The sequence below is a fragment of the Rattus norvegicus genome, chromosome 6 (assembly GCF_036323735.1).
Source record: "Rattus norvegicus strain BN/NHsdMcwi chromosome 6, GRCr8, whole genome shotgun sequence".
NCBI classification, from domain to species: Eukaryota; Metazoa; Chordata; class Mammalia; order Rodentia; family Muridae; genus Rattus; species Rattus norvegicus.
Window position 1 is genome coordinate 136,717,943 of NC_086024.1, and position 22,586 is coordinate 136,740,528.

The 22,586-nt window shown below is 48.1% G+C and overlaps 1 protein-coding gene across 7 annotated transcripts in view; it reads right to left on the reverse strand.

The window, feature by feature from the left end:
• Ppp1r13b (protein phosphatase 1, regulatory subunit 13B) overlaps positions 1–22,586 on the reverse strand; it is a 73,235-nt gene that overhangs the window by 6,109 nt on the left and 44,540 nt on the right. For 4 of the 7 annotated variants that reach the window (XM_039112417.2, XM_008764939.4, XM_006240634.5 and 1 more), the window contains 8 exons: positions 14,841–14,942; positions 12,186–12,360; positions 10,927–11,123; positions 8,149–8,289; positions 5,189–5,369; positions 3,489–3,593; positions 1,685–1,851; positions 886–1,387 (listed from right to left, as the gene is read on the reverse strand). In XM_039112417.2, coding sequence (XP_038968345.1) covers positions 886–1,387; positions 1,685–1,851; positions 3,489–3,593; positions 5,189–5,369; positions 8,149–8,289; positions 10,927–11,123; positions 12,186–12,360; positions 14,841–14,942 — 1,570 coding nt within the window. The remainder of the gene's footprint in view (positions 1–885; positions 1,388–1,684; positions 1,852–3,488; positions 3,594–5,188; positions 5,370–8,148; positions 8,290–10,926; positions 11,124–12,185; positions 12,361–14,840; positions 14,943–22,586) is intronic. The other 3 variants (XM_039112418.2, NM_001395106.1, XM_063262028.1) reach the window with 1 other exon arrangement.

The following is a 22,586-nucleotide window of genomic DNA, read 5'->3' on the forward strand; positions in this document are numbered from 1 at the left end:
AGGAGAGACAGAGGACAGAACAATTTCATCCTGGCTGCTCTGACAGGAGCATCTCTTCCCTGGCGCTGTTGGTTCTGCTTTCTGAATCCACAGCAAACCTTTCCAAGACCCTCGCTCACTCCCTTTTAACTGGATTCTAGGTTTGTTTCCAAAATGGGGGTCTTTCAAAAGGAAAGGATGCTGACCTGAGTTTTCCCACGTTGATAAAGTCTGCTGTTTTCTGGCCAAGCAAAATGCCAAATCCACCTCATCTCCACACATGCCTGGGACTGAGCCAGGCAACATGGAGAGAGACACTGACCTCTTTGGAACAGGATGCATTTGATCTGTGGCCCAAGAACTTCTCCCAGGGTCAGAACCATGCCCACAGACCATACTACTTGACAGGAATTGAATTACAAGTCTGGATGCTGCAGCCCTGACCTGGCCCACAGGACCCTCCAGCTAGAATGGGACTCTCTGGGACCTCATGAGGTCCGTAGAGCTGTGCTGTATCTTCTCATCTGCCTTCCTAGAAGGGCCCTGTTCAGTCACCCACTCCAGGATGTTCCTCCTGGCAGCTCCTCACTGCCCATGCCCAGGATGCTTACTTAGCAATGGCCAGCAGGTCCACCCCAATCACTGGATAACTAATAGCACAAGTTGCCCTGAAGCAGGAGGAAAATGGAAATTCCGGAAGTGTTATCTTGGGTGACGGATTTACTACCGGGTGATGTGCGGACACCCGCCTGGTGATAAGTCAGGTGACTCACCTGAAAACTATTCTGCATCTGTCTCTTATTTCATCCCAAACCGACACCCCGTATTTTAGGTAAGAATTACGTTTTACCCTAAGCAGCCTGCAATGGCTCATCCATTTCTGAAAGACTGTTGCAGCCAGCATACCTGCTTTAACTGACTTGTTTAGGGTGCCATGAGCTGGTGGCTGGTAATTCTTAGGTGGCGTGGCTTGCTGGAGGTACATGGAGTATATAGAGCTTGAGTTTACTGTCTGAGGTCCCTTCCTAGGAGACTGTGGCCTTGACCCTTTATCAGCCAGGAAAGGCCTAATGGCCACTGTGAGTGGCAGCTCAGGTTTTCCGTCTCCAGCTGGGAAGGCAGGGGGCCCCGCTGGTGGGTATGTGGGACTTGGTGGCACTGAGATCCTCTGCTGAATCTGCTGTGAGGAGCTGGGTTGGGGAGCGCTGCCAGCTGGGGGCAGTGGGGCGGGCTTCTGCCGACTCGGTGGGCCTGCAGCAGGTCTGGGCAAGCTTCCTTCTTTCCTCCTCTCCAGGGAGCTTGTTGACCCTGGGCCCAGGGGCCCAGGGCTTGGATATGTCCCATAACTTGGGGGAAGTGGCTTGCCTACACCAGGTATGGGAGGTGGCCCTTTGCCAATCTCGATGCCCTAAAGTTAGGAGTCAAGAAGAAAACAGTAAGTTACTCTTCGGAAGGTTAAACACACTTCTTTCCATTTAGAACAGCACAGTACAATTTGTGAGCCTTAAAAGGACACAGGACACACTAGTGGGCTCATTATCTAACTGAGCGTGTTCAGGCACCTGAGGGCCATGGCTCTCTACAACTCAAGCCATGAAGGGGACACAACAGGAGTCCCTTGCCTTCATAGGTCACACCCTTGAGCTGAAGATTGAAACATAAGGGAAACTCTCTGGGGCTCCGTGATTAAAACCAGACGACATACCAGCTTGTCTGTAGCTCCCAGTGCGGACAGAGGCAAAGGCTGGCTTGAGATGGCACCTTGCTTTAGGGTCCCCTCCATGCCTGAGTCCTTCCAGTCCCCACCAGCCATCTGAGTTGACTTCACTGAAGCAGAATTCTGCTTTAACGTTGGCCAGTTTCCATCATTAGCTTGAAAGTAGCATAGAATTTAAATAAAAACAACAAAAGTCTTGAGGTTAGTGGAGGCAGAAACAAATAGAGCACCGGGGCTTCCAACACCCGCATGCTTATGCATTTGCTCAGCAGCCCACAGGCCCTGCTTGAGCCCAGGAGCTCCTGGCCACTGAGGTCAGCACTCACCACACAGCAAGGCTGTGCTGTGCAGCAAGGGCTGCCTCACACTGGCATCGCCACACCACAGAACACAGCAAGCTCCGACCCATCAGGCACCATTTATAAGCAATCACACACAGCCATAGGAAAAGACATCATCTGACTTCATAATAGATTTGATTTGTGTGATTTCCATTATTTAAATAAAATTTCTCCTTTAATGTGAGGGTTTCTTGCTCTGTAAAATAATTTGTGACCAAGCACAAGAGGCCAGTCCTCTTTCTGACTGGGAAACAGCACAAGCAGCAGCTAACATTTTGTTGCAATGATTAGGAAGCCAGTCATCACCTGCAAGTTTCCAGGAAGCCCACAGAAAGATGTTTACATAGAGCATTTTTCCAAACTGAAAAGGAGTCCACTCGAGTGGCCTGAAACTGGGTCAGCCGTTCGCCCTGCCTTAGGCCTCTGCTCCTCTGACAGGCACAGACACGGGTGTGAGCTGCCAAACTTCTAGTCCCAGGACAGCTAGCTGTGAGCAGGGACAGCCCATGTGGGGAGAAGTGGGCAGCAGAACAAAAGTCATCTGTCCTAACTGCTCCCAGTCCTAAGGGTGAGCCTCTCCAGAATATTCCGCCAGGGACAAGCCACTCCGATGCTCTAGCTGTTCTGCGCCATCCACAGACCACAGTGCGAGCGAGGCCAGGACTGCTGCAGAGGCTAACCCAGACTATCACTGTGCTTCAGTCTGTCAGCCTCCTCTGACAAGCACGGGAACAGTCACTCCCTGCTGGGCGAGTGACTAGAGTATGGGCTGTATGAAACTCACCAGAGGCACCCAGGGAAAACTCCGCTTACTGGGAAGGTGAGGCCAACTGGAGATCCATGGCAGGTAGGCTGAGATGGGATTTTTCTGCTCTCAGGGTCATGGGAATCAATGTGGCTGGCTGCTCATTGGCCTCAGAAATCCCGCAGCAATGGGAAGTTTTATGGGAAGCAGCCATGAGCGGATTGTAAGAAACTTTTTCCTCAGGATAAGGGAGATGCTAAAAGTAGCCACTTATCCATAGTGCAAAGCAAAGAACCTTCAATTATGATGAGAATCAGGCTTCATAAATAACTCAAAATCGCCACTCTTTTTTCTGAGTTAAGGTTTCACTATATAGCCCAGGCTGGCCTAGTGTGTGCCACGATGCCCTGCTGTTCACCTTAATTTCTTGAGAAATAAGCGACTCTCCTCTGCCACAAACATCTATAACACAACCCCTTCCATGCCAACATCTATTACTTGGTGACTAACCATGTCTGGATGACCAAGTAGGGGCCATACCCCCAATTCCTCAACTGGGCTGGAAGGGGCAGGTGCATGGCCCAGGATTGCTTCCAAGTGCAGGGGTAATTAATTAACAGTCCTTTGTCAGTTTGGAAAAACAAATGATTGTTGATTCAAAGTGTTACAGATCAGAAGTGCCCCACTAAGGTGTTAGATGACATACAGTTTACAAGTGGGCTTGCAGAGTGCCCTGAGGAGCCGCAATGAGGCCCGATGTCCAGGTCTGACACTGTCCATGTGCTGGTCCCTCTGCATCTACTGTAGCCATCTAGGTAACAGAACCAGGAGAGTCAACATGGATCACAGTAACCCTGAGGATTTCTCAGCCTAGCTCCATGGCTGAGATCCTGACCCCAGGTGTGTTCACACGGGAAACTGTATGAGCTGCTTTCAGCCAGGAAGGAAGGAAGGAAGGAAGGAAGGAAGGAAGGAAGGAAGGAAGGAAGGAAGGAAGGAAATACGTTAGGAAGGAAGGAAATACGTTAGGAAGGAAGGAAGTTAGGAAGTTAGGAAGGAAGGAAGGAAAGAAGGAAGGAAGGAAAGAAGGAAGGAAGGAAAGAAGGAAGGAAGTTAGGAAGTAAGTAAGTAAGTTAGGAAGGGAGGAAGGAAGGGAGGAAGATAGGTAGGTAAAGGCATCCTCTGGCAACCCTATGAGGCTACACAGCACTTAAGTAGAGACTGGGAAACAGGTGGCATTTTCAGCTTGGAAGTCTGTGTTGGTGTTGTTTTGTTTTTTTGGTTTCTCTGTGTAGCCATGGCTGTCCTGGAGCTAGCTCTGTAGACCAGGCTGGTTTTGAACTCGAGATCAAAGCCCTGCCTGCCTCTGCCTTGCTGCCAGCTTGGAAGTTCTAACAGCCGATCCAACAGAGCAGCAGATAGCTATGCTGATCTCCACCACACCACTGAACACATTGTACCACAGAACACCATTGTACCACAGACAAGGGAGTCACCCTTACCAATGAGTGCTGCAAGGTGGGGATCCAGCTCAACACAGAACCTATTTGACTGCTAAGACACGGCCATAAAGAGTAGGTTCTGGCCCATGAGGGAAGCCCCTTTACTGGAGTCGGGAGCCAGATAGCAGGAGTACTAAGCACAGTAGGTGCCGAGCAAGAGAAAGCTGTGACAGTGTCTGGCTTGGTGGTGCACGCCTTTATCTCAGCAGAGCAGAGGCAGGAGGATCTCTGTCATCAAGATCAGCCTGGCCTACACAGTGAGTTTCAGAACAGCCAAGGCCACAGAATGAGACCCTGACTCAAAAACTCAACTCCTACTCCCCATGCCCTGAAAAGGCAGCAGCACTAAAGATTGCCACAGACTTGCTACTAACCCGAGGGTGAAAACACAGAGCCTCACATCGGGAGAATGACAGTTTCACAAATATAATACGCCAGGACACATTCTTGATTCCATGTATACAGGCCCACCCTTGTCACTGTAAGGAAGCCCTGATATTTTAGACAGAGTCTCCTTGTGTAGCCTAGGCTGGCCTTGAACTTGTGGCCATCTTCCTACTTCTGCCTCCTGATCACTGGGGTCACAGGTGTATGTCCCCATACCTGGCATTCCTGAATTCTTAATCTGTCAGTTTAAAAATAACCATCCTGTCCACCTAGAGAGCCTGTGCCTGGGTGGACACCATGCAGAGAGTGCTCGGAGCACAGGGCTGCAACGACCAAAGGAAGGGGTTTAGAAGTCTTCCCTCTCCTCTCCTGGCCTTCATCCCGAGTGCTGGAGAGCCAGCCCCTGGCTTCATAGCCACACCTATAATCCCACCCAAGTTTGTGGATTTTCTGACTGTGCTGTATGTGCCTTGACACACTCCTCCTGTGCTCCCCGGAGAGGACTGGGGCGACTTACCAGATTTGGATCTTCCGTGGGCAGCACTCGAGGCAATGGTGAGAGACTGGGGCTTTACAGGATCCCCTGGGAGAGGAAACCCGCCAGTACTGGGAACCTGGATATAAGGACCCACAGCAGCGACCCGGCCGGATGTGCTCAGGGGTGACTGTGGTGATGATGTCCCATTCACACGGTTCAGCTGCAACGAGAATGAAACCAAGTCAAGATGAATTCAGTGAGAGACAGGCTGGGAAAGAGGGAATCACTCAGCTTAGAAGCTGAGTATAAGCTGGGAAGCCCCTTGTCTGAAAGACCAGCATGGCGAAGGGGAGTGAGCCTTCGGAGAACTTGACTTACGCTCAACACCTGCCCACTGGTGAGCACTGACAATCAAAAGCTGCGTGATACTAGCACAAGCTCTATAACCCGAGGACTGCCTCCCTTCACTCAGGGATGAGAGCCCCTGCTGTATGGACACCCGAGGACTGCCTCCCTTCACTCAGGGATGAGAGCCCCTGCAGTATGGACACCCGAGGACTGCCTCCCTTCACTCAGGGATGAGAGCCCCTGCTGTATGGACACCCGAGGACTGCCTCCCTTCACTCAGGGATGAGAGCCCCTGCTGTATGGACACCCGAGGACTGCCTCCCTTCACTCAGGGATGAGAGCCCCTGCTGTATGGACACCCGAGGACTGCCTCCCTTCACTCAGGGATGAGAGCCCCTGCTGTATGGACACCCGAGGACTGCCTCCCTTCACTCAGGGATGAGAGCCCCCTGTTGTATGCACAGATAAGCCTGCTTGTTCCCTGAGCATGCCTTCAAATCCTGTCACTTACTGTGCAGTCTCAGGCTAGTAACTTAGCCTCTCTGAGCCTCTGTGTCTGAATCTATAATTAGGATGAGAGCTACCGTAAGGATGCAGGGCAAGTGTTCAGGTGACACTCCAGTCCTGATAGGGACTCTGTATTTCTGAGAGAAGTTCTGCTTTTGTAAGAAAAGGTACAACTAAGCAGAAGTCACCCACCATGTGATACTGACCAAGATCAAAAGCAAGTCCAGCAGGATCCTAACTAGAGGACCACAGGCTCCTTATGGCTCCTTGCTAGGAAGGTTCTAAGTAGGGAAGCACAGATTCCTAACTGTGCACTTGACTCCACATGCTGGGAAAGGTTCAAGACCTTCACAAATGCTGAGAAGTATGGTGGAGCTCTTCCAGGAGAGCCACGGCTCTGCAAAAACACAGTCTTTCTCAAGATCCCTGAGACAGAATAACTTCTCTAGAAGCTATTTGTGCTCTTTCATTTTCAATCGTGTGTGTGTGTGTGTGTGTGTGTGTGTGTGTGTGTGTGTGTGTGTAAACATGTCACACAGCACATATGTAGAGGTCAGGGACAATTACTATAGGAATTGGTTCTTTGAGTCCACTGTACTCTGTGGGTCCTAGACTTGAACTTGTGTTGTCGGGCTTGGTGAAACATATCAGTCCTGTGATGGTTTGTTTTGTTTCCCCTTTGTTTGGGATGGTGGTGGTGTAGTTTCGTGCATCTTGGCTAAGCCACGGTACACAGATAGGTGCTCAAACAGTAATTAGGTAAGATTAACACTTAATCGACTCTGAGGCAGATGGCACTCTGTAAGATGGGTGGGTCTCACGCAGCCAGTGCAATGCCTTGAGAAAAACTGAGGTCCTCCAGAAAGAGGGGACTCTAGCAGCCAGCCTGGTACTTAAGCTCCCAGGTTCTCTGCGCCATGGGCGTCAGAGCTGCCGGCCTTATCAACACATAGGCCGGGCTGGAGAACTAACTGCCTTACAGGAGAGTACTGGCCGCTTTGCCAGTGAATCTGGATTTGATTCCCAGCATTCATGTTCAGTCCCAGAGAATCCGACACCGTCTTCTGGCCTCTGTGGGCACTGTGAGCATATGGCACAGACGTACATAGAATAAAAATCTGAAGCAGAAAGAACCCAATTCCTGAAGGTGTTTTCTTGTCCTCTTTCCCTCCCTTCTTTCTCCTTCTCCTCTCTGAATAACTCTCCCCACCACACAATCTTGCCTCTCATGGCTTCTGTGTTGTTAACCTTGAGAGAAAAACATCATCTGAAACTGTGGTTACTAAGTTACTGACCTGGGAACTCAGGTTTAACAAACAGGGCAGCTCTATGAGAACCACTGTTAAAGCCCAGTTCCTGTTTGCCACCTCCTTCAAATCCACCCGAAGTATGACGCCCACGCCCACCTCCTCAGAGTATCGGGGTCTGTCCCCTATCCGACTGGCTCAGTGTGCACATGGAGACTCAGGGCAGGGGAGATGCCTGGCGGGTGGGCACCTGCCCTGCTCTCCAACGTGAGGGCAGACTGCATGGCTCCTCCCTCAGCCCTAGGTGCCCATGACATCTGACGGTTGGGTGTGACATCCAGTTAGACACAGGGCACAGTGCTTGTTCTCACTCACACACTGAGAGGCAAAGAAGGTGAAGGACAGGCAGACCCTGGACCATGGTACAGCAAGTCGCTGTGTCTGAACTAAGCAGAAGACTAGAACCATTAGCAACTGTCAACTCTGGAGAACAGGGAAGACTACCAAATCCCTGTGAATATTCCTGTACTACTTCAGCTTTTGCTCAAAGTACTTACTATCTTTGAAATTTAGAATAGCAAGTATTTTTGAAAATGTAACTCTATATAGCATTTTTTTTTTCTTATTTTTTGGAGCTGGGACTGAACTCAGGGCCTTGCGCTTGCTAGGCAAGAGCTCTACCACTGAGCTAAATCCCCAACCCCTCTATATAGCATTTTGATCAAGGTTGTTGTTTAGACATGATTTCCCCAGACTGGCCTCTAATTTACAAATCTCCTGCGTGCACCTCCTGAGAATTTCCACTCAGTATGTAGCAGTAGGTCCAGCAACAACTGGGGACATTCAGATGAAGCCCGCATGGCGGCTTAGCTCACAACCGCCTGCTCTTGCACGTGCCTGGATTTTCTTGCCGTAAAGGCGCTCACGAAGCTCGCTGATCCGCTTATCCATCATGGCCACCTCCATGTTGCGCTTGTTCAGGAGCTCCTTCTGCTGCTGGAGCTTGGAATTCTGCTCCTGATTAAGCTGGTTACGAATCTGCAAAGCAGAAAACACAAATCAACAGTTGCATTGGCTACGCCCTGTTGGGTGTCCAGTAGGTGGATCCTACATGGGTTCCACATGTGAGTCATTGTGTCTGTCCAGGGCCAGACTGCCCTGGCCACAGCATGGCGGTCATTCACACAGCCGCAAGGTACTCAGGCTCCATCAATCCAAACGACAAAGACTTTAAAAAGTGTAATCCCCGCTGGCTCAGTGGCACATGGAGACTCAGACATTCTAGAAAGCAGCCGTCAAGAGCTTTCAAGAACTGCATGTGCAGACGCACACCTTTGATCCCAGCACTCTGGAGGCAGAGGCAGGTGACTGACTTCCAGGTCACCTAGGCTACACAGTGAGATATCGTCTCCAAATTAAAATAAAAGTAATAAAACAAGAGGAGCTCCTGGTAGACAATTCATTTGTTTTTCAAAACTTAGCAACAGACCCGTGACCTTCCAGCAAAAGCCGTGATAAAGTGGCTGGTGAAGAAGGGTCTGAGGTCACTGGAAACACAAGCCAAACTGATAGTGACTAAGGCAGGGAAGGGAGCTCAGGCCTGCAATCCTAACACTAGGGGACAGAAGCAGGAGGACCTGGAATTTCAGGCTACCCTTGGCTACTTGCACACTAAGTTCTGGGCCTACACCGACCGTGTGAAACCCGTTCTCAATAAAGAAACGAACGAGCGCTTATAGTCTGTAGCCATTTCTGAGTGTACACTTGATTCTGCTGTGTAAGGAATGGGCAGTATAGAGCATTTTTAATCCCAGTACTTGGGAGGCAGGGGCAGCTGGATCTCTGTGAGTAGAGTCCTCCTGGTCTACAGAGAGTTCCAGGACAGTCAGGAAACACAGAGAAATCCGTCTCAAAAATATACCCTCCCCCAAAAACAACAACAACAACAACAAAAAACACCCCAAAGATTTTGTTCTATAAAATCACTCAAACAAAAGTGACTACAGTATTTCCCCTTCTCCCACACAGCAGATGCTGACCGCCAGGGTGCATTCAGTGTCACGGCTCCACTGACAGGTCTGCTTATGCTGATCGAGAAAACGATCGAGAACACAGTGCAGAGGTGAACTGGCCATTATGTGATGGCCAGGCCATTTCCATAATGACATAAGTTACAAATGCATAGGAACTAATTCCAAAATTCCTGGCTAAGGATAAATACATTTGCTGTGGTAAAGTAGTCCCTTTATTCGGGCTATACACTATTAGGGACAGCAAGGAAAGCTTACACGACAACCTCAGATCACTTAGTATTTTCTGTTTCTTGTTGGGCTGTTGTGACTTAGCTGTTTTGATAGGCAGTTATGGATGTCAGAGAAGAGAATGACAATTTTACATTTCTACTTTGGAGAATATTCAATTCCAAATTTTGATTCCTGGCAGAGTAATCTAGAAGCACAAGACTCTGTGCCTTTCAGTATTTATTGTGTTTTCCAACGAGAGCCCCCCACCCCCAAGTTGTTTCAGAAAACAGAATTTATAGATAGAATGTTTATTTTAATAAAGTGGAGTACTTTCTAAAGTAAAAACTATATTTATATTAGTTAAAATGTCAAATTCCTAGCCAGACATGGTATCACATGCCTTTAGTCCCAGCAGAGGCAGGGAGGCAGAGGCGGGTCCATCTCTGAGTTCCAGGCCAGCCTGGTCTACAAAGTGAGTTCCACGATATCCCAGGACTACACAGACAGACTCTGTGCTAAAAACAAACAGAAGGATGGAAAGAAGGAAGGGAGGAAGGAGGAAGAGTAGCCAAAAGAAAGGTCAATTCCCACTTCCAGGGAGATAAAGAAGGAGAAGGGGATGGAGGGAGGGGGAAGGAGTTGGCTTTGTGCTTGTGTCTGCAGAGACCACCTACCGCTGTGGCAGGCACCTCACGGGGAGCCAGTGCAGAGTAGCTTCTGTTTGCCTGAGTTCTGTTGCCGGGGACTGAACCCAGGGCCTGATAAATAATGGCAGGCAAGAACTCCACCACTGACCAACATCTCAGTCTCTGTTTCTTGAGACAGGATCTTACATATACGCAGATTGCCCATGTTCTTCTTGCCCAATTATGGACCAAAAATATGACAAACATCTTCAACTAGTCATCCTCCTCAAAGCTCATGCAGGACAAGGGCCAACAGCACTCTCTGAGTCCTGGGGCAGCCCCTGCAGCAGCTCTATCAGAATCCAGGAGGCACACCCCAGGGCACTGAATGAGGAACTTCAGCTATGGAAGTGACGGGAGGGTCACAAAGACAACCCTAAAGTCTAAGTATAGTGCTTACTTTGCTGACAGTCCTAGCCTAGCAAAGCTAGGAACTGAATGTGGGTCTTCTGCAAAAACAGTGAGTGCTTAAAAGCTCTGAACCATTTCTCCAAGGCCGGGAGGTAGAAATGTTGAAGGCTGAAATCTGACTGTTTTGTCTCCCCCTAAGTAAATCCAAAGCCCAAGCCTGCACCGAGAAGGTACTAGGAGTGAGCCTTTGGGGGCATTTACATGTAGGTGAGTCAGAACTACTATGAGGGTAGGATCTATGGATCTGTTTCCAGGCTCTGAACACCCACGACATCCTAAGGACTAAGTCAGAAGGAGAATATCTGTATTTAACCATCCCAGAACCGGGCTCTTACCTGCAGCTCTTGGTAGAGTCGTTTTAACTCCACTGCTGCTGGCCCTGTCAACCTGCCGTTGTATGACTGGAACCCATTCAGCTTTCCTTTCTTTAAATCTTCTAGTTGCTGACTGAGCTGATCGACTCGTAAGATGGCAGTCTGAACTTCCTGCTTCTTTTCCTGGAACATGGCGCTGAACCTTTCAATCTCAGCAGCTGTCATTACCAAAAGAGAAAGATGGTTATTTAAAGGACATACTCTGTTTTCATTTCTAGTCATTACATGCAATTCTGGTATTATTTAGTGCAAGCCTTGGATTAAAGAATATGCGTAAAAATAAAGTAATAAAGTTATATGTATAACCCAAAACAAGAGTTTTCCCTTCCAAGAGCCAGGGATGAAGGACTCTGGAACTAGATTTACTGTGCAGGAGTAACACCCAACGGGCTTTGAAATCCATGATGTGACTAGTCACAAAGTCAGTAACTATGCTCCTATTAGTAACTGAATACTCTTTCGGGGTATCAGTTCAAGAGCTAGTTTGGTCAAAACACTTAGAATCCGAGAGAGCAAGATAAAAGCTTTGTTGTGAGGGTCTTACCTATTGCTGTACCATTGAACGGGCATTAGCTCAACTGAGAGACAAACAGCACAAGCCCAGAGTCCACAGAAGCACCTGTGTGGCGTAACTGACCATTTGCTGGGATGAGGCCCTACTGCATGGTCTCTGCCTCTCACGGGCTGGGATTACAGGTATGTGCCACCATGCCTGGCTGTATGGTCATTTTAATGCATGGATGGAATTTAAGTAGTCAAACAAAACCAGACTACTCATTATAGCCCCTGGAGCAACCTGACACCGATCCATCACCACCATACCCCAAAGGGCCAGAGCTATTCCAAGACAAACCCAATGTCATAGATATGCAAAAATCACCATAGTTTATCAAATTTTAAGTTCGAGGAGACAGATGTGAACCTCCTGATTAACCAATACACATTTATCAAATTAGATTTATATTCTTCAGAACCCAGGAAACTGAATTCAAACAATACCATCCTAGAACACAATCTCATTTGGACTTCATCAGCTTTTTTCGGAGCAGAATATAGAGTTAAAGATGGCAGTTAACCCAGTGAGCTCCTTCCCTTTTGCTGCAGGTGAGAGTTCAGAATGTGTACGATGGCATCTGGTTGACACTGGGACTGCCAAGCCACTGGCCTGTCTGCCTTGCCCTATCCCGGGTGTGGGGCGCAGAGGCCCGTGCAGCACATACACAGATTGCCATTCATGATTTTGCTGTAGTCCACTTGTCCTCTCATGGCCCGGATCTTCTTCAGCTTGTTCTCCTGGGCTTCCACTCGTTCCTTCAGTTTCTGAAGCTTCTCATTCTCAGAAATGGACTGCTGCTGGCGGCGCTCCTGTTGCTTTAGGAAATGTAAACGCTGTTCCTAATAAAGAATGAAAAATCTAAGCTTTGCAAGTGGAAACTTGTGATTGCCTTTATACAGTAAAAACAAACAAAAAGCCTGAATGGACTCTACAGCGTCCCTACTGAAGAACTCTGGAGCAGTCAGACCACACAAGCTGACGTTCCTGGACGTCCCTATGTGTGAGACAGTCTGAGCTGAGGGATCCCTAAGGCAGACCTGACTGATCTGCACGTCCAGCTCATCCTGGGGTCTCTGCCGAAGAAAGGGACTTAGGTCTGCTCCCACATTTCCCTCTGCATACACAGTGTCTGTCAAGTCCCACCAGCCTTGCTCCTGCTGTCTGCTTAGGGATCCCGACACTACAAAGTCCTTCAAGGATCCCAACTCAAGTTCCTAAATGGCCGAGTGTCCTACAGGGAAAGAAGGTCGAGAGATGAACCTTCGATCTGTACCTCACACTAGGCAATCAAGGGACCGTTTGCTTTCTTCATGGTGCCTTAAATGGTGAAACGTTTTAGAGAATAACAACCCTACAGTCAAATGCATGCAACACTTCTCACTAGTTTCTCTCCTCCTCATGTGAAAACATGCCTTAAAAGTGAGTCAGCAGTAAGTGTGTGGGGTCCCTCTGTGCACACAGCACCTGAGAGAGAAGAGGCTTACGCATGAATCCACAGGCTCTACTCACTACATTAGAGTACACTAAGGCGCAGAAATTCATGCTCAAGTATTTCAGACTGAACATTAACTTGTTATATTGTATAAAGAATCTACAAAGTTCTCTTCATTATGTGTGTGTGTGTGTGTGTGTGTGTATGTGTGTGTATGTATATGTGTGTGTGTATATGTGTGTGTGTATGTATGTATATGTGTGTGTGTGTGTGTGTGTGTGTGTGTGTGTATGCAAGAGCCCACAGAGGCCAGGAAAGGCACAGATCCTCTAGAGCTGGAGTTATAGGCAGCTGTGCGCTGTCTGATGGATGCTGGGAGATGAATGTGGGCCTCTGGGAAACAGCAGTTACCCTCACCTGCTCAGTTCTCTCTCCAGTCTACAGTACTGGGTTTTCTTTTTTATTCTTGAGGTCCAATAAGCTTTGAGACAACTCATTTTACAATGTGTGAGTATAAGTGGGTGGGTCCATGTGTGCCTTATGTGCAAGTAAAGGTCAGAGGAAAACCCACAGGATCCGGCTCTCCTTCGCCATCTGCATCCCAGAGACGGAGCTCAGGTCATCAGGAGGAGTTGTCTTGTTGGCCATCTTATTAAAGATGTATTTTCAAGACAGTACAATCAGTTCTCACTTACATAAAGCAGTCAGAACAGTGAACGAAACATTCAGTAAGTGAGAAAGACTAGACTAGTCACTTGCTGACTGAGTAACTCTACAGAGAGGACAGACAGGTCAGCCAGATGGGTAAGGCACTGATCCCCAAACCTAAACCTCGCTCCTCTCTTGGGACCCAGATGGTGGAAGGAGAGAAACAACTCAAGAATCTGTCCTTTCCCTCCACCTATGCCATGGCACACATGCCACCAACACCTAAACACACATATAAAAGAGAAACACAAAATAGAGGCAATAAGCTAAGCTAGAATGTTCAGAGCCCTTTTGTTCTCTGAGAAAGGGATTCTCTGTGTAGCCCTGGCTGTCTTGGAACTTGACTCATAGATAAAGCTAACCTTGAACTCAGAGATCTGCCTGCCTCTGCCTCTGCCTCTCTGCCTCTCTGCCTCTGCCCCCCTTTCCCCCCTCTGCCTTTCTGCCTCTGCCCCCCTTTCCCCCCTCTGTCCCTCTCTGCCCCTGCCCCTGCCCCTGCCCCTGCCCCTGCCCCTCCCCCTGCCCCTGCCCCTGCCCCTGCCCCTGCCCCTGCCCCTGCCCCTGCCCCTAGAATACTGGAACTAAAGGTCAGCTGTTCAGGGGATTTCTTTAAAGTAGATTCATACACTTTAAAACATTTTTCAGCATGAATAGCCCCCATGAGGGATGGGTAGAAGCTCTGATTTTTTTCTAGTTGATTTTCAAAGCCTGATTAGACCATGATTTAGAAAAATCCCCAAACCCACTTTTGGGGTTTACCCACAAAAGCAGGACTTGGGGTAACAATGCCCTACACTGTAATAGCTCAGCATGCTCCATGTGGGAAAGCACTGGCGAGCCCTCTGTTACCCGGCTCTCAGTCTTCCAGGCTCTGCCAGAGCTGTCATCAGACTGCCAGTCTCCTCCAGGACAGTAAACCTACTACATGGCGGAGACCACACCAGGGACATTGCCACATTCTCTCTGCCATTCGGTTCGATCAGTCACTTCCCACTCTGTACGGCATGTGTACCGAAGGTTCTGATGCAACTCCAACATGGAGGGTCAGGCACGCGTGCCACTGCAGACGCGACAACACACACTGCTCACTGTCCTGTCACAGCCCCATCTCACCCATGACGGTCACCTCAACCTTAACGGCTGAAACCCACACTGTGAATTACGTCTCCTTGACTGTACCTTGGCAACCAGCATTTGCTGCTGACTCTCAATCTGCTGCTGCTGCCTGGCCGCCATGTCTTGAAGTTCTGAGAGGGTAAGTTCAACACGTGGGTTCCCAACCTGTAGAGAACAAGAGCACTCACTGGTACGTATCAGCCGCCTTCTGCGGAACGACCTTTCTCAGTGCCAGAATTCACACACAGCTCAGGTCTAGATAGGTGCCCAAGGAATTGGAAGAATAAAACTTAGTTTTTTCTGGACAAGAATTTATCTTATCTGGTAACTACTTTTATTAAAGGTAAATAACAAGTATATTTTTCTAAATACTATTTTTCTAATGCATAAATCTCAGATACTATATTTAATAAAAACTTAGTATTACACGACATTTGCCAGTGTGCGTAACTGAAGCTCCTCTGGTTTGAGGAGGGATTTATCAGGTTTTGTCTGGATTTATCAGGTGTATCTGAGCAAAGGAGGTGGCAAACAGTTAAAGACAACCGGAAGAGTAAACGTACAGACGACCCCACCCCCATTCACTCTCACCTGCTCTAGAGAAACTGAAACACAGATAGATTCCAAAATGCCAATATTCACTAAGAACCTTCTGTATGGCCCACCTGACAGACAGTGCATGTGATTGGCCCCACAGAGAAGGAAGAGGTGGAGCGCAGAACTGGCCGTGTACCCTTCCCACACGGGTGGGCAGGCCTCAGAGTGCTCACCAGGCAGCTGCCAGAGGCACTCCACCTCACGGGTGGGAAAGCAAGGGTGCAGCCAGCCTGCACTCTTACCCTTCACACAGAACACAGCTCACTAAGCCCCACCACAGGCAAGACGCCATCTCTCAGATGTGCTCCAGGCACTGTGCACATATCCTTCACATCTACGAGCTGGGTGTGAGGACCCAGGAGAGGGCCGTGGGAGAGGGAAGGATGGGTCCCAAGGAGGTAGCCCATAGAAGCAGCGGAGTTCCAGTCGAAAGGTCTGGTCTTCCTCTGAGCCCTTCCCTTCTAGCCAGGAAGGCTGTATTGTATGGCACCCCTCGGACCCTCACTACCTACTTCCTACTTGTACATTTACACACACACACACACACACACACACACACACACACACACACACACACGTGATCCCCTTTAACTTTTTAACCTCTTACGATTGTCTGTCTAATTTTGGAATTTGATCTTATGTGTATGACTCTTATGCCTGTCTGTCTGTCTGTGCATCCCACAGAGGCCCAAGGAGTCACAGAGTTGTGAGCAGCCGTGTGGGGGCTGGAACTGAATCTGGGTCCTCTGAAACAACAGGCTCTTAACTGCTGTGCCGTCTCTCCGGTTCCAGCCCAAATTCTACCAGCTCTGTCTCTTCCTAAGCTCTTAGGATTATCTGAGCTAACTTTAAGCTCCAGAAACAGACTCAAACCAAGAATTGTTCAACATTCTTATCTGAATATTATTCTTTTTTTATAAAGATTTATTTATTTTACATATGTAAGTATACTGTAGCTGTCTTCAGATACCCCAGAAGAAGGCATCGGATTCCATTACAGATGGTTGTGAGCCACCATGTGGTTGCTGGGATTTGAACTCAGGACCTCTGGAAGAGCAGTCAGTGCTCTTAACCGCTGAGCCATCTCTCCAGCCCTCTGAATATTATTCTTTTATCTAAAGATCCTGATGGAGCAATGTGGAGCCAGTCTCTTTAAAATTAGATATTTTACATTAATTAGTTAATTAATTAATTAGCACACATGCCATGGGCAGTCAGGATAATTTAAAGAGGCAGCTCTTTCCTTCCCACGTGCAGATGGAAGACGCTTTCCTCAAGCTCCTTTGCCCTCTAAGTCATCTTGCCAGTCCATAAAAATTAGGTACTTAAAGCTGTCAAGTGACAGAAGCTTCCTTCTTAACATAAGCATGTTCTACCAAAAATAAAGTTCCCCTGTACAGGCTCTGAAGAGCAAAATCAGCAGCTTCACTTAGTTGTGGACCTGCGCCCTACAGCACTGACTTGCCAGGCAGGATGTGCTTATTGGATCATACTGCAGACGGTCACAGGGCCATCCACTGCTTTCTGACTGGAGCTGAGGCCTGCTCTGTGGAGCGAGTTCATGCCTGCTATTTATAGCTTAGTCATAGGCCCTAGAGGATAAGCTAATACTGCTGTCTTGCTAATAGACATCCTGTGACCATCACCCTGCCTTCTAAATACTTAGGTTTATGCCCAGAGGTCTTCTCTCTCTCTCTCTTTCTTTTTTTTTTTTTTTTGAGGCGGGCTTCTCTGGGTAGTCCTGGCTGTCCTGGAACTTCCCCTGTAGGTCAGGCTGGCTTTGAACACACAGAGATGCACCTGCCTCTGTTGGTATTAAAGGCATGCGCCACCAACGCCTGGCCCCTTTTCTCCTTTTAAGTTTTGCCAGGCAATTCCTTCACAACAGCAGAGAATAAAACAATGCAGTCCCCAAAGCATCGCTTCCCTACATTCACCAGTCCTATTAAAAAAAGGCGATATTCTGCTGTTATCATTTTAGATATAAAAACCCACTGGTAGTTTACCCACCCAAGGGTAGAACTCTGAGCTGTGCGTGGGGCTCGGACACTCAGACCGACCTTTGGCAGTGTTTGGATCTTAGTGCTTCTGAGCTGTGCGTGGGGCTCGGACACTCAGACTGGCCTTTGGCAGTGTTTATCTTAGTGCTTCTGCTGTACTGGGCACAAAGTCTGTCTCCTGACTTGAAGCTCTCTTGTCTTGGCAACCCTATCCTAAAGATATGTTGTTGTTCTTGAAGTCCATGCTGAGTGCAACCTACCCACAGGACAAAGCACACAGAAGAACGTCTAAAGGACAGGTCTTCGCCTCACACCCGCAGGCTACCCCTCCTGTGGCTGCTGCTTTCCTTTCCCAGCCAAAGCGGCAGACATACACTGTTCCCACAGAAACACGTTTTCCATTGTGTCTCACATGTATGAAAACTGTTTTGTACTGAGGGACTGTTAAGATCCGAAAGCACATAGACAGGGAGGCAGACCGAGTCTAGATGATGGAGACGGTGAACTTGCTGGGCACTGCCTTCGGACTGTCCTGCAGATTCAAGATCAGATCAGGACATCTTACCAAAGCTATGGACCCGTCAGCCTCCCTGTTTTGGTTCAAACTGAGCAACCCTAAACTGAGGCAGGCAGACCTCCTTCAGAGACCCTGACAACTCCCAGTCCCCGAGGAGAGGCTGGGAGTGTGTAGTGTACTCACTCTCCCCTTAAGACCTTTCTTTTAGCGCATCTGCTGTCTGCTGTGTCTGAGGTCTGCCATTACCACTGCTGTTACCTGTGTGGTTCAGATTTTTCCTGCCTTTTAATCCTTAACTGGCAGAGAAGACAAACCCAATCAAGTCCCCTAGACAGTGACAGGAACTGTTTCAAGAAGACATTTAATCTAATGTGTGGTGAGCTCTAATTGTCCCCAGAGTTGGCACACCTATACCTCAGTTTCAATTTATGCCAAATCTGCTCCCCTCCATCTCTGCAGAAGCCTCTGACCACTCCCCGGCCACCCCTGATGACACTCTGATGCAGCTAACTGAGCCACTGCTTACGTACTTTGGAACCTTGCTCGACTTCTGCTGTACTTAAAAAAAAAAAGATTTGGGCTGGAGAGATGGCTCAGCAGTTAAGAGCACTGCCTGCTCTTTCAAAGGTCCTGAGTTCAATGCCCTCTTCTGGTGTGTCTGAAGACAGCAACAGTGTCAGTCTACTCATGACATAAAAGAATACCTAAAGTAAAAATTAGTTTTTAAAAACATTTATTTATTATATATAAGTACACTGTAGCTGTCTTCAGATACACCAGAAGAGGGCATCAGATCCCATTACAGATGGTTGTGAGCTGCCATGTGGTTGCTGGGAATTGAACTCAGGACCTCGGGAAGAGCAGTCAGTGCTCTTAACCGCTGAGCCATCTCTCCAGCCCTCTGCTGTATTTTTCTACAACTGTTTTTGTTTATATTTCTTTCTCCAAAACAACCTGGGAAATCTGAGCAGAAGTTTAGAAGTTACCTTCACCAAACATCTTGTGTTATGTGTCTGCCAAGCTAAAACAAGCAACGTAGGGTTGGTTTAAAAAGAATAAATTGAGAAATTCTAAGTTTGACTGGTAACTTAGAGCTTCTGAGTAATTCTTTAAACTGCACATTTTATACATTTTCATGCATGGACAACTCACAATAAAAACAAACAAAACCAAAAGAGGGGCTGAAGAGATGGCTCAGAAATTGGAAGCCCTTGTTCTTGTAGAAGACCTGGACTTAGTTCCCAGCGCTTACACGGTGGCTCACAACCGTTTGTAACTCTGGCTCCAGAGGATCGGATGCCCTCTTCTGGCCTCCATGAGCGTCAGGCACACATGTGGTGCACAAGCATACATGCATGCAAACCACTCATACACATAAAGCAATACAAAGGTATAGAGAGAATGTGAGCTAGACAGTCCACCCCCAGTGAGGACACCTATTATCCCAGCACACAGACCTCTATGAGTCGTTCTAGACAGCCCACCCCCAGTGAGGACACCTATCATCCCAGCACACAGACCTCTATGAGTCGTTCTAGACAGCCCACCCCCAGTGAGGACACCTATCATCCCAGCACACAGACCTCTATGAGTCGTTCTAGACAGCCCACCCCCAGTGAGGACACCTATCATCCCAGCACACAGACCTCTATGAGTCGTTCTAGACAGCCCACCCCCAGTGAGGACACCTATTATCCCAGCACACAGACCTCTATGAGTCGTTCTAGACAGCCCACTCCCAGTGAGGACACCTATATGCCAGCACACAGACCTCTATGAGTCGTTCTAGACAGCCCACCCCCAGTGAGGACACCTATCATCCCAGCACACAGACCTCTATGAGTCGTTCTAGACAGCCCACCCCCAGTGAGGACACCTATATGCCAGCACACAGACCTCTATGAGTCGTTCTAGGACAGTCAGGGCCGCACAGAAGGCCCTGCCGCAAAAACTCCGTACATATTGATTCTAATGAGAACCATAAGCAAAGTACCAGGCAAGGGAAATATTTCCAAGATCAGAGCTGACAGGACACCCAGGATTACACTCGTGGTAACCATCTAAATACAAGATCAAACATTTTAAATTTCTAGTTACTTTATTTTACGAATGTGAGTGTTTTCCCATTCTTAGAAGCGTCACTGAGTGAAGAGAGCCACCAACAGAGCCCTGGCCACGAAAGAAAGCCAAAACCCACCTTTGCCCTCAGGCTTTGCTCATCTTGGACATGGCGCCCTAGCATGGAGCCATTCTCACTCACTGCACAAAGAGTGGCTTCTCACTCAGGAGCACAGTGCTGTTTGTCAGCTCTGCAGATTACAGCACCTCCACGCCCACCCAGCAGTGCATCTGGGTTCCCACCACATCAAGCTTGTGCGTTCAAATGATTTTAGTTTGTATTTTCCTGAACATTAATGATGTTGACCACAATTCCATGTACTTAACAGGCCATTCGTGTATCTCCTTTGGTGCAGCCATGCCCGATTTTTAAAAACTAGGTTATTTCCCCTAACCAAGAAGCTATTTGCAATCGACACCCCCTGGCAAAGGAAGTCAGTTTTCTCCAACGGCGTCCCTTACTGGATATATCAACAGCTCTACAGGACGGGGTGCCCTGCAAACACAGTAAAAACTGCCGTGGATTTTGGTGGACTTTGTTTCACTTTGGCATTTTTGTCTTATTTTTTTGTTTGTTTTGTGGGTTTTTTCCTGTTTGTTAAGAGAGAGAATAAGAGAGTGCAAAGTCAGGTGGGCAGGATCTGGGAGGAGCTGGGGAGGGGAAAAAAGTGATAAAAATGTATAAAATTTTGAAATAAAAATAAAAACATGAATAAAAATTATTCAGTTTTCAGAGTTCTTTATATCTGTAGTACATAAGTTATTTGTCAAGCATATGAGTCTCAAGTATTTCCCCCTGGACTTTGTCTTTTTTTTTTTTTTTTGTTATAATTATCAAGACCACCTCTATGCACTAAACAACCAGACAAAGCTGAGGACAGCTCACTGGCTGAACGTGTCTCTAAAGAACGAAAACGCGACACAGAGCAACAGAAATGTGAGAGCCAAGGAGAACAAAACAAGGTGGGAACCTAATCAAGACCTGGGAGGCAAAGGGGAGGAATTACTAAGAGAAGCTGATCCTCACAGCAGTAAGTCTGACAAAGTCAGAATAAAGTCATATGGCCTCACTCATAAACAGCGGACTATTTATTCCTAATTTCATTAAGTCCCAAAGCCACTAAATGCAAGTCAAGAGATTCCTGACACCACAGACTGTCCACCCACACGACGCAGGTGTTAAGCGGAGCATCAACACCCATGCAGAAGCGGCTGGGGACAGATGCTACCAAGCAAAGCCTGAGCCAGAAGTGACCTGGATGAGCGACCCAGTCAGCTGTGACAGGAACTGCAGGCAAGGGGGAGAAATAACAGGCATCTACCCACAAGAGGGCAGACTAAGCACAAGCTGCCGCAGAGGCAGGTAAACCCTGGCCTGGCCCCACCTCTATGCTCCTGCTACATCTCTATGCAGTAGCTAACGTCTAGGTTACTTTCCTCGACAAGTGTCATCTGACATGCACGAGCATGTCCTCAGTACCACACAGAAAATGAACACCGAGTGACCACACTAGTAACTGCTTCCACAGTCAATCTTGGCATCAATATTCAAGTGATCAAGTGTCAGGCAACTTAGGTGAAAGGAGAGTGTGTTTTTATCAAATGATAAAACAATGCAAAGGAATGAATTTGGATTTCTACCTATACCATACCCAAAAATTAACTCAAAATAGATCACAGACCTAGATCTGAGCTGCACTTGTAACAGCTAGAAGAGACAGACTGTACTAGCCTTGCAGCGTGCTGGACATATGTGAGTGCATAGGAGGTGGCTTTCTCAGCAGGGCTGGCTGAGGACATCCAGGACTCTACCAAGAACACGCTTTTCCATGCACTGTGTCCTTTCAAAGTGAGTCATACGTGCGAGCACTTTATGGAATCAAAGAGCCCATGATCGTCAGAGCCCCACACAGGGCACACAAGAGAGTAAACCAAGTATCTTTACAGCACAGTCAGCCAGCACCAAGACCAGCCTGTCTGTCTTGGTGTCTGTCCTGGTGACTTGCAGGCTGTAGAGAGAACTTCCCCAGCCCTTGCCTGAGCAGCCATGGGCATGATTCACAGCAGTTCAGTTCCTGCTGACTCCAACCCACGCGGCCTGTCTCCCTCACGGCTGCTATGCGGTCTGCTCCTTTTAGTCTCAGCTCACAAGCCGAACATCTAAGATGCAACTGCTCCATCCGGGTCACAGAAATCGTGGGGAAAACATTTCTAACATCTTGTTAATTTAAAAACACAGCTGGGGGCTGGGGAGACGGCTCAGCGGTTAGCGCACCGACTGCTCTTCCAGAGGTCCTGAGTTCAAATCCCAGCAACCACACGGTGGCTCACAACCATCTGTAATGGGATCTGATGCCCTCTTCTGGTGTGTCTGAACAGCTACAGTTTACTTATATATAATAAATGAATAAATCTTTAAAAAAATAAAAGTTTTTAAAAAAAGAATAAAAAGATTTATTTAAAAAATGCAGGTGAAAGTGCTCTGGAGACAATGCAGGGCTTTACACGGCCATGCAGGGCGGGTTAAAGGCGGGCAGGTGCTCGTTGTCAAGTCACAGACCGCCTATCGAGTCACAG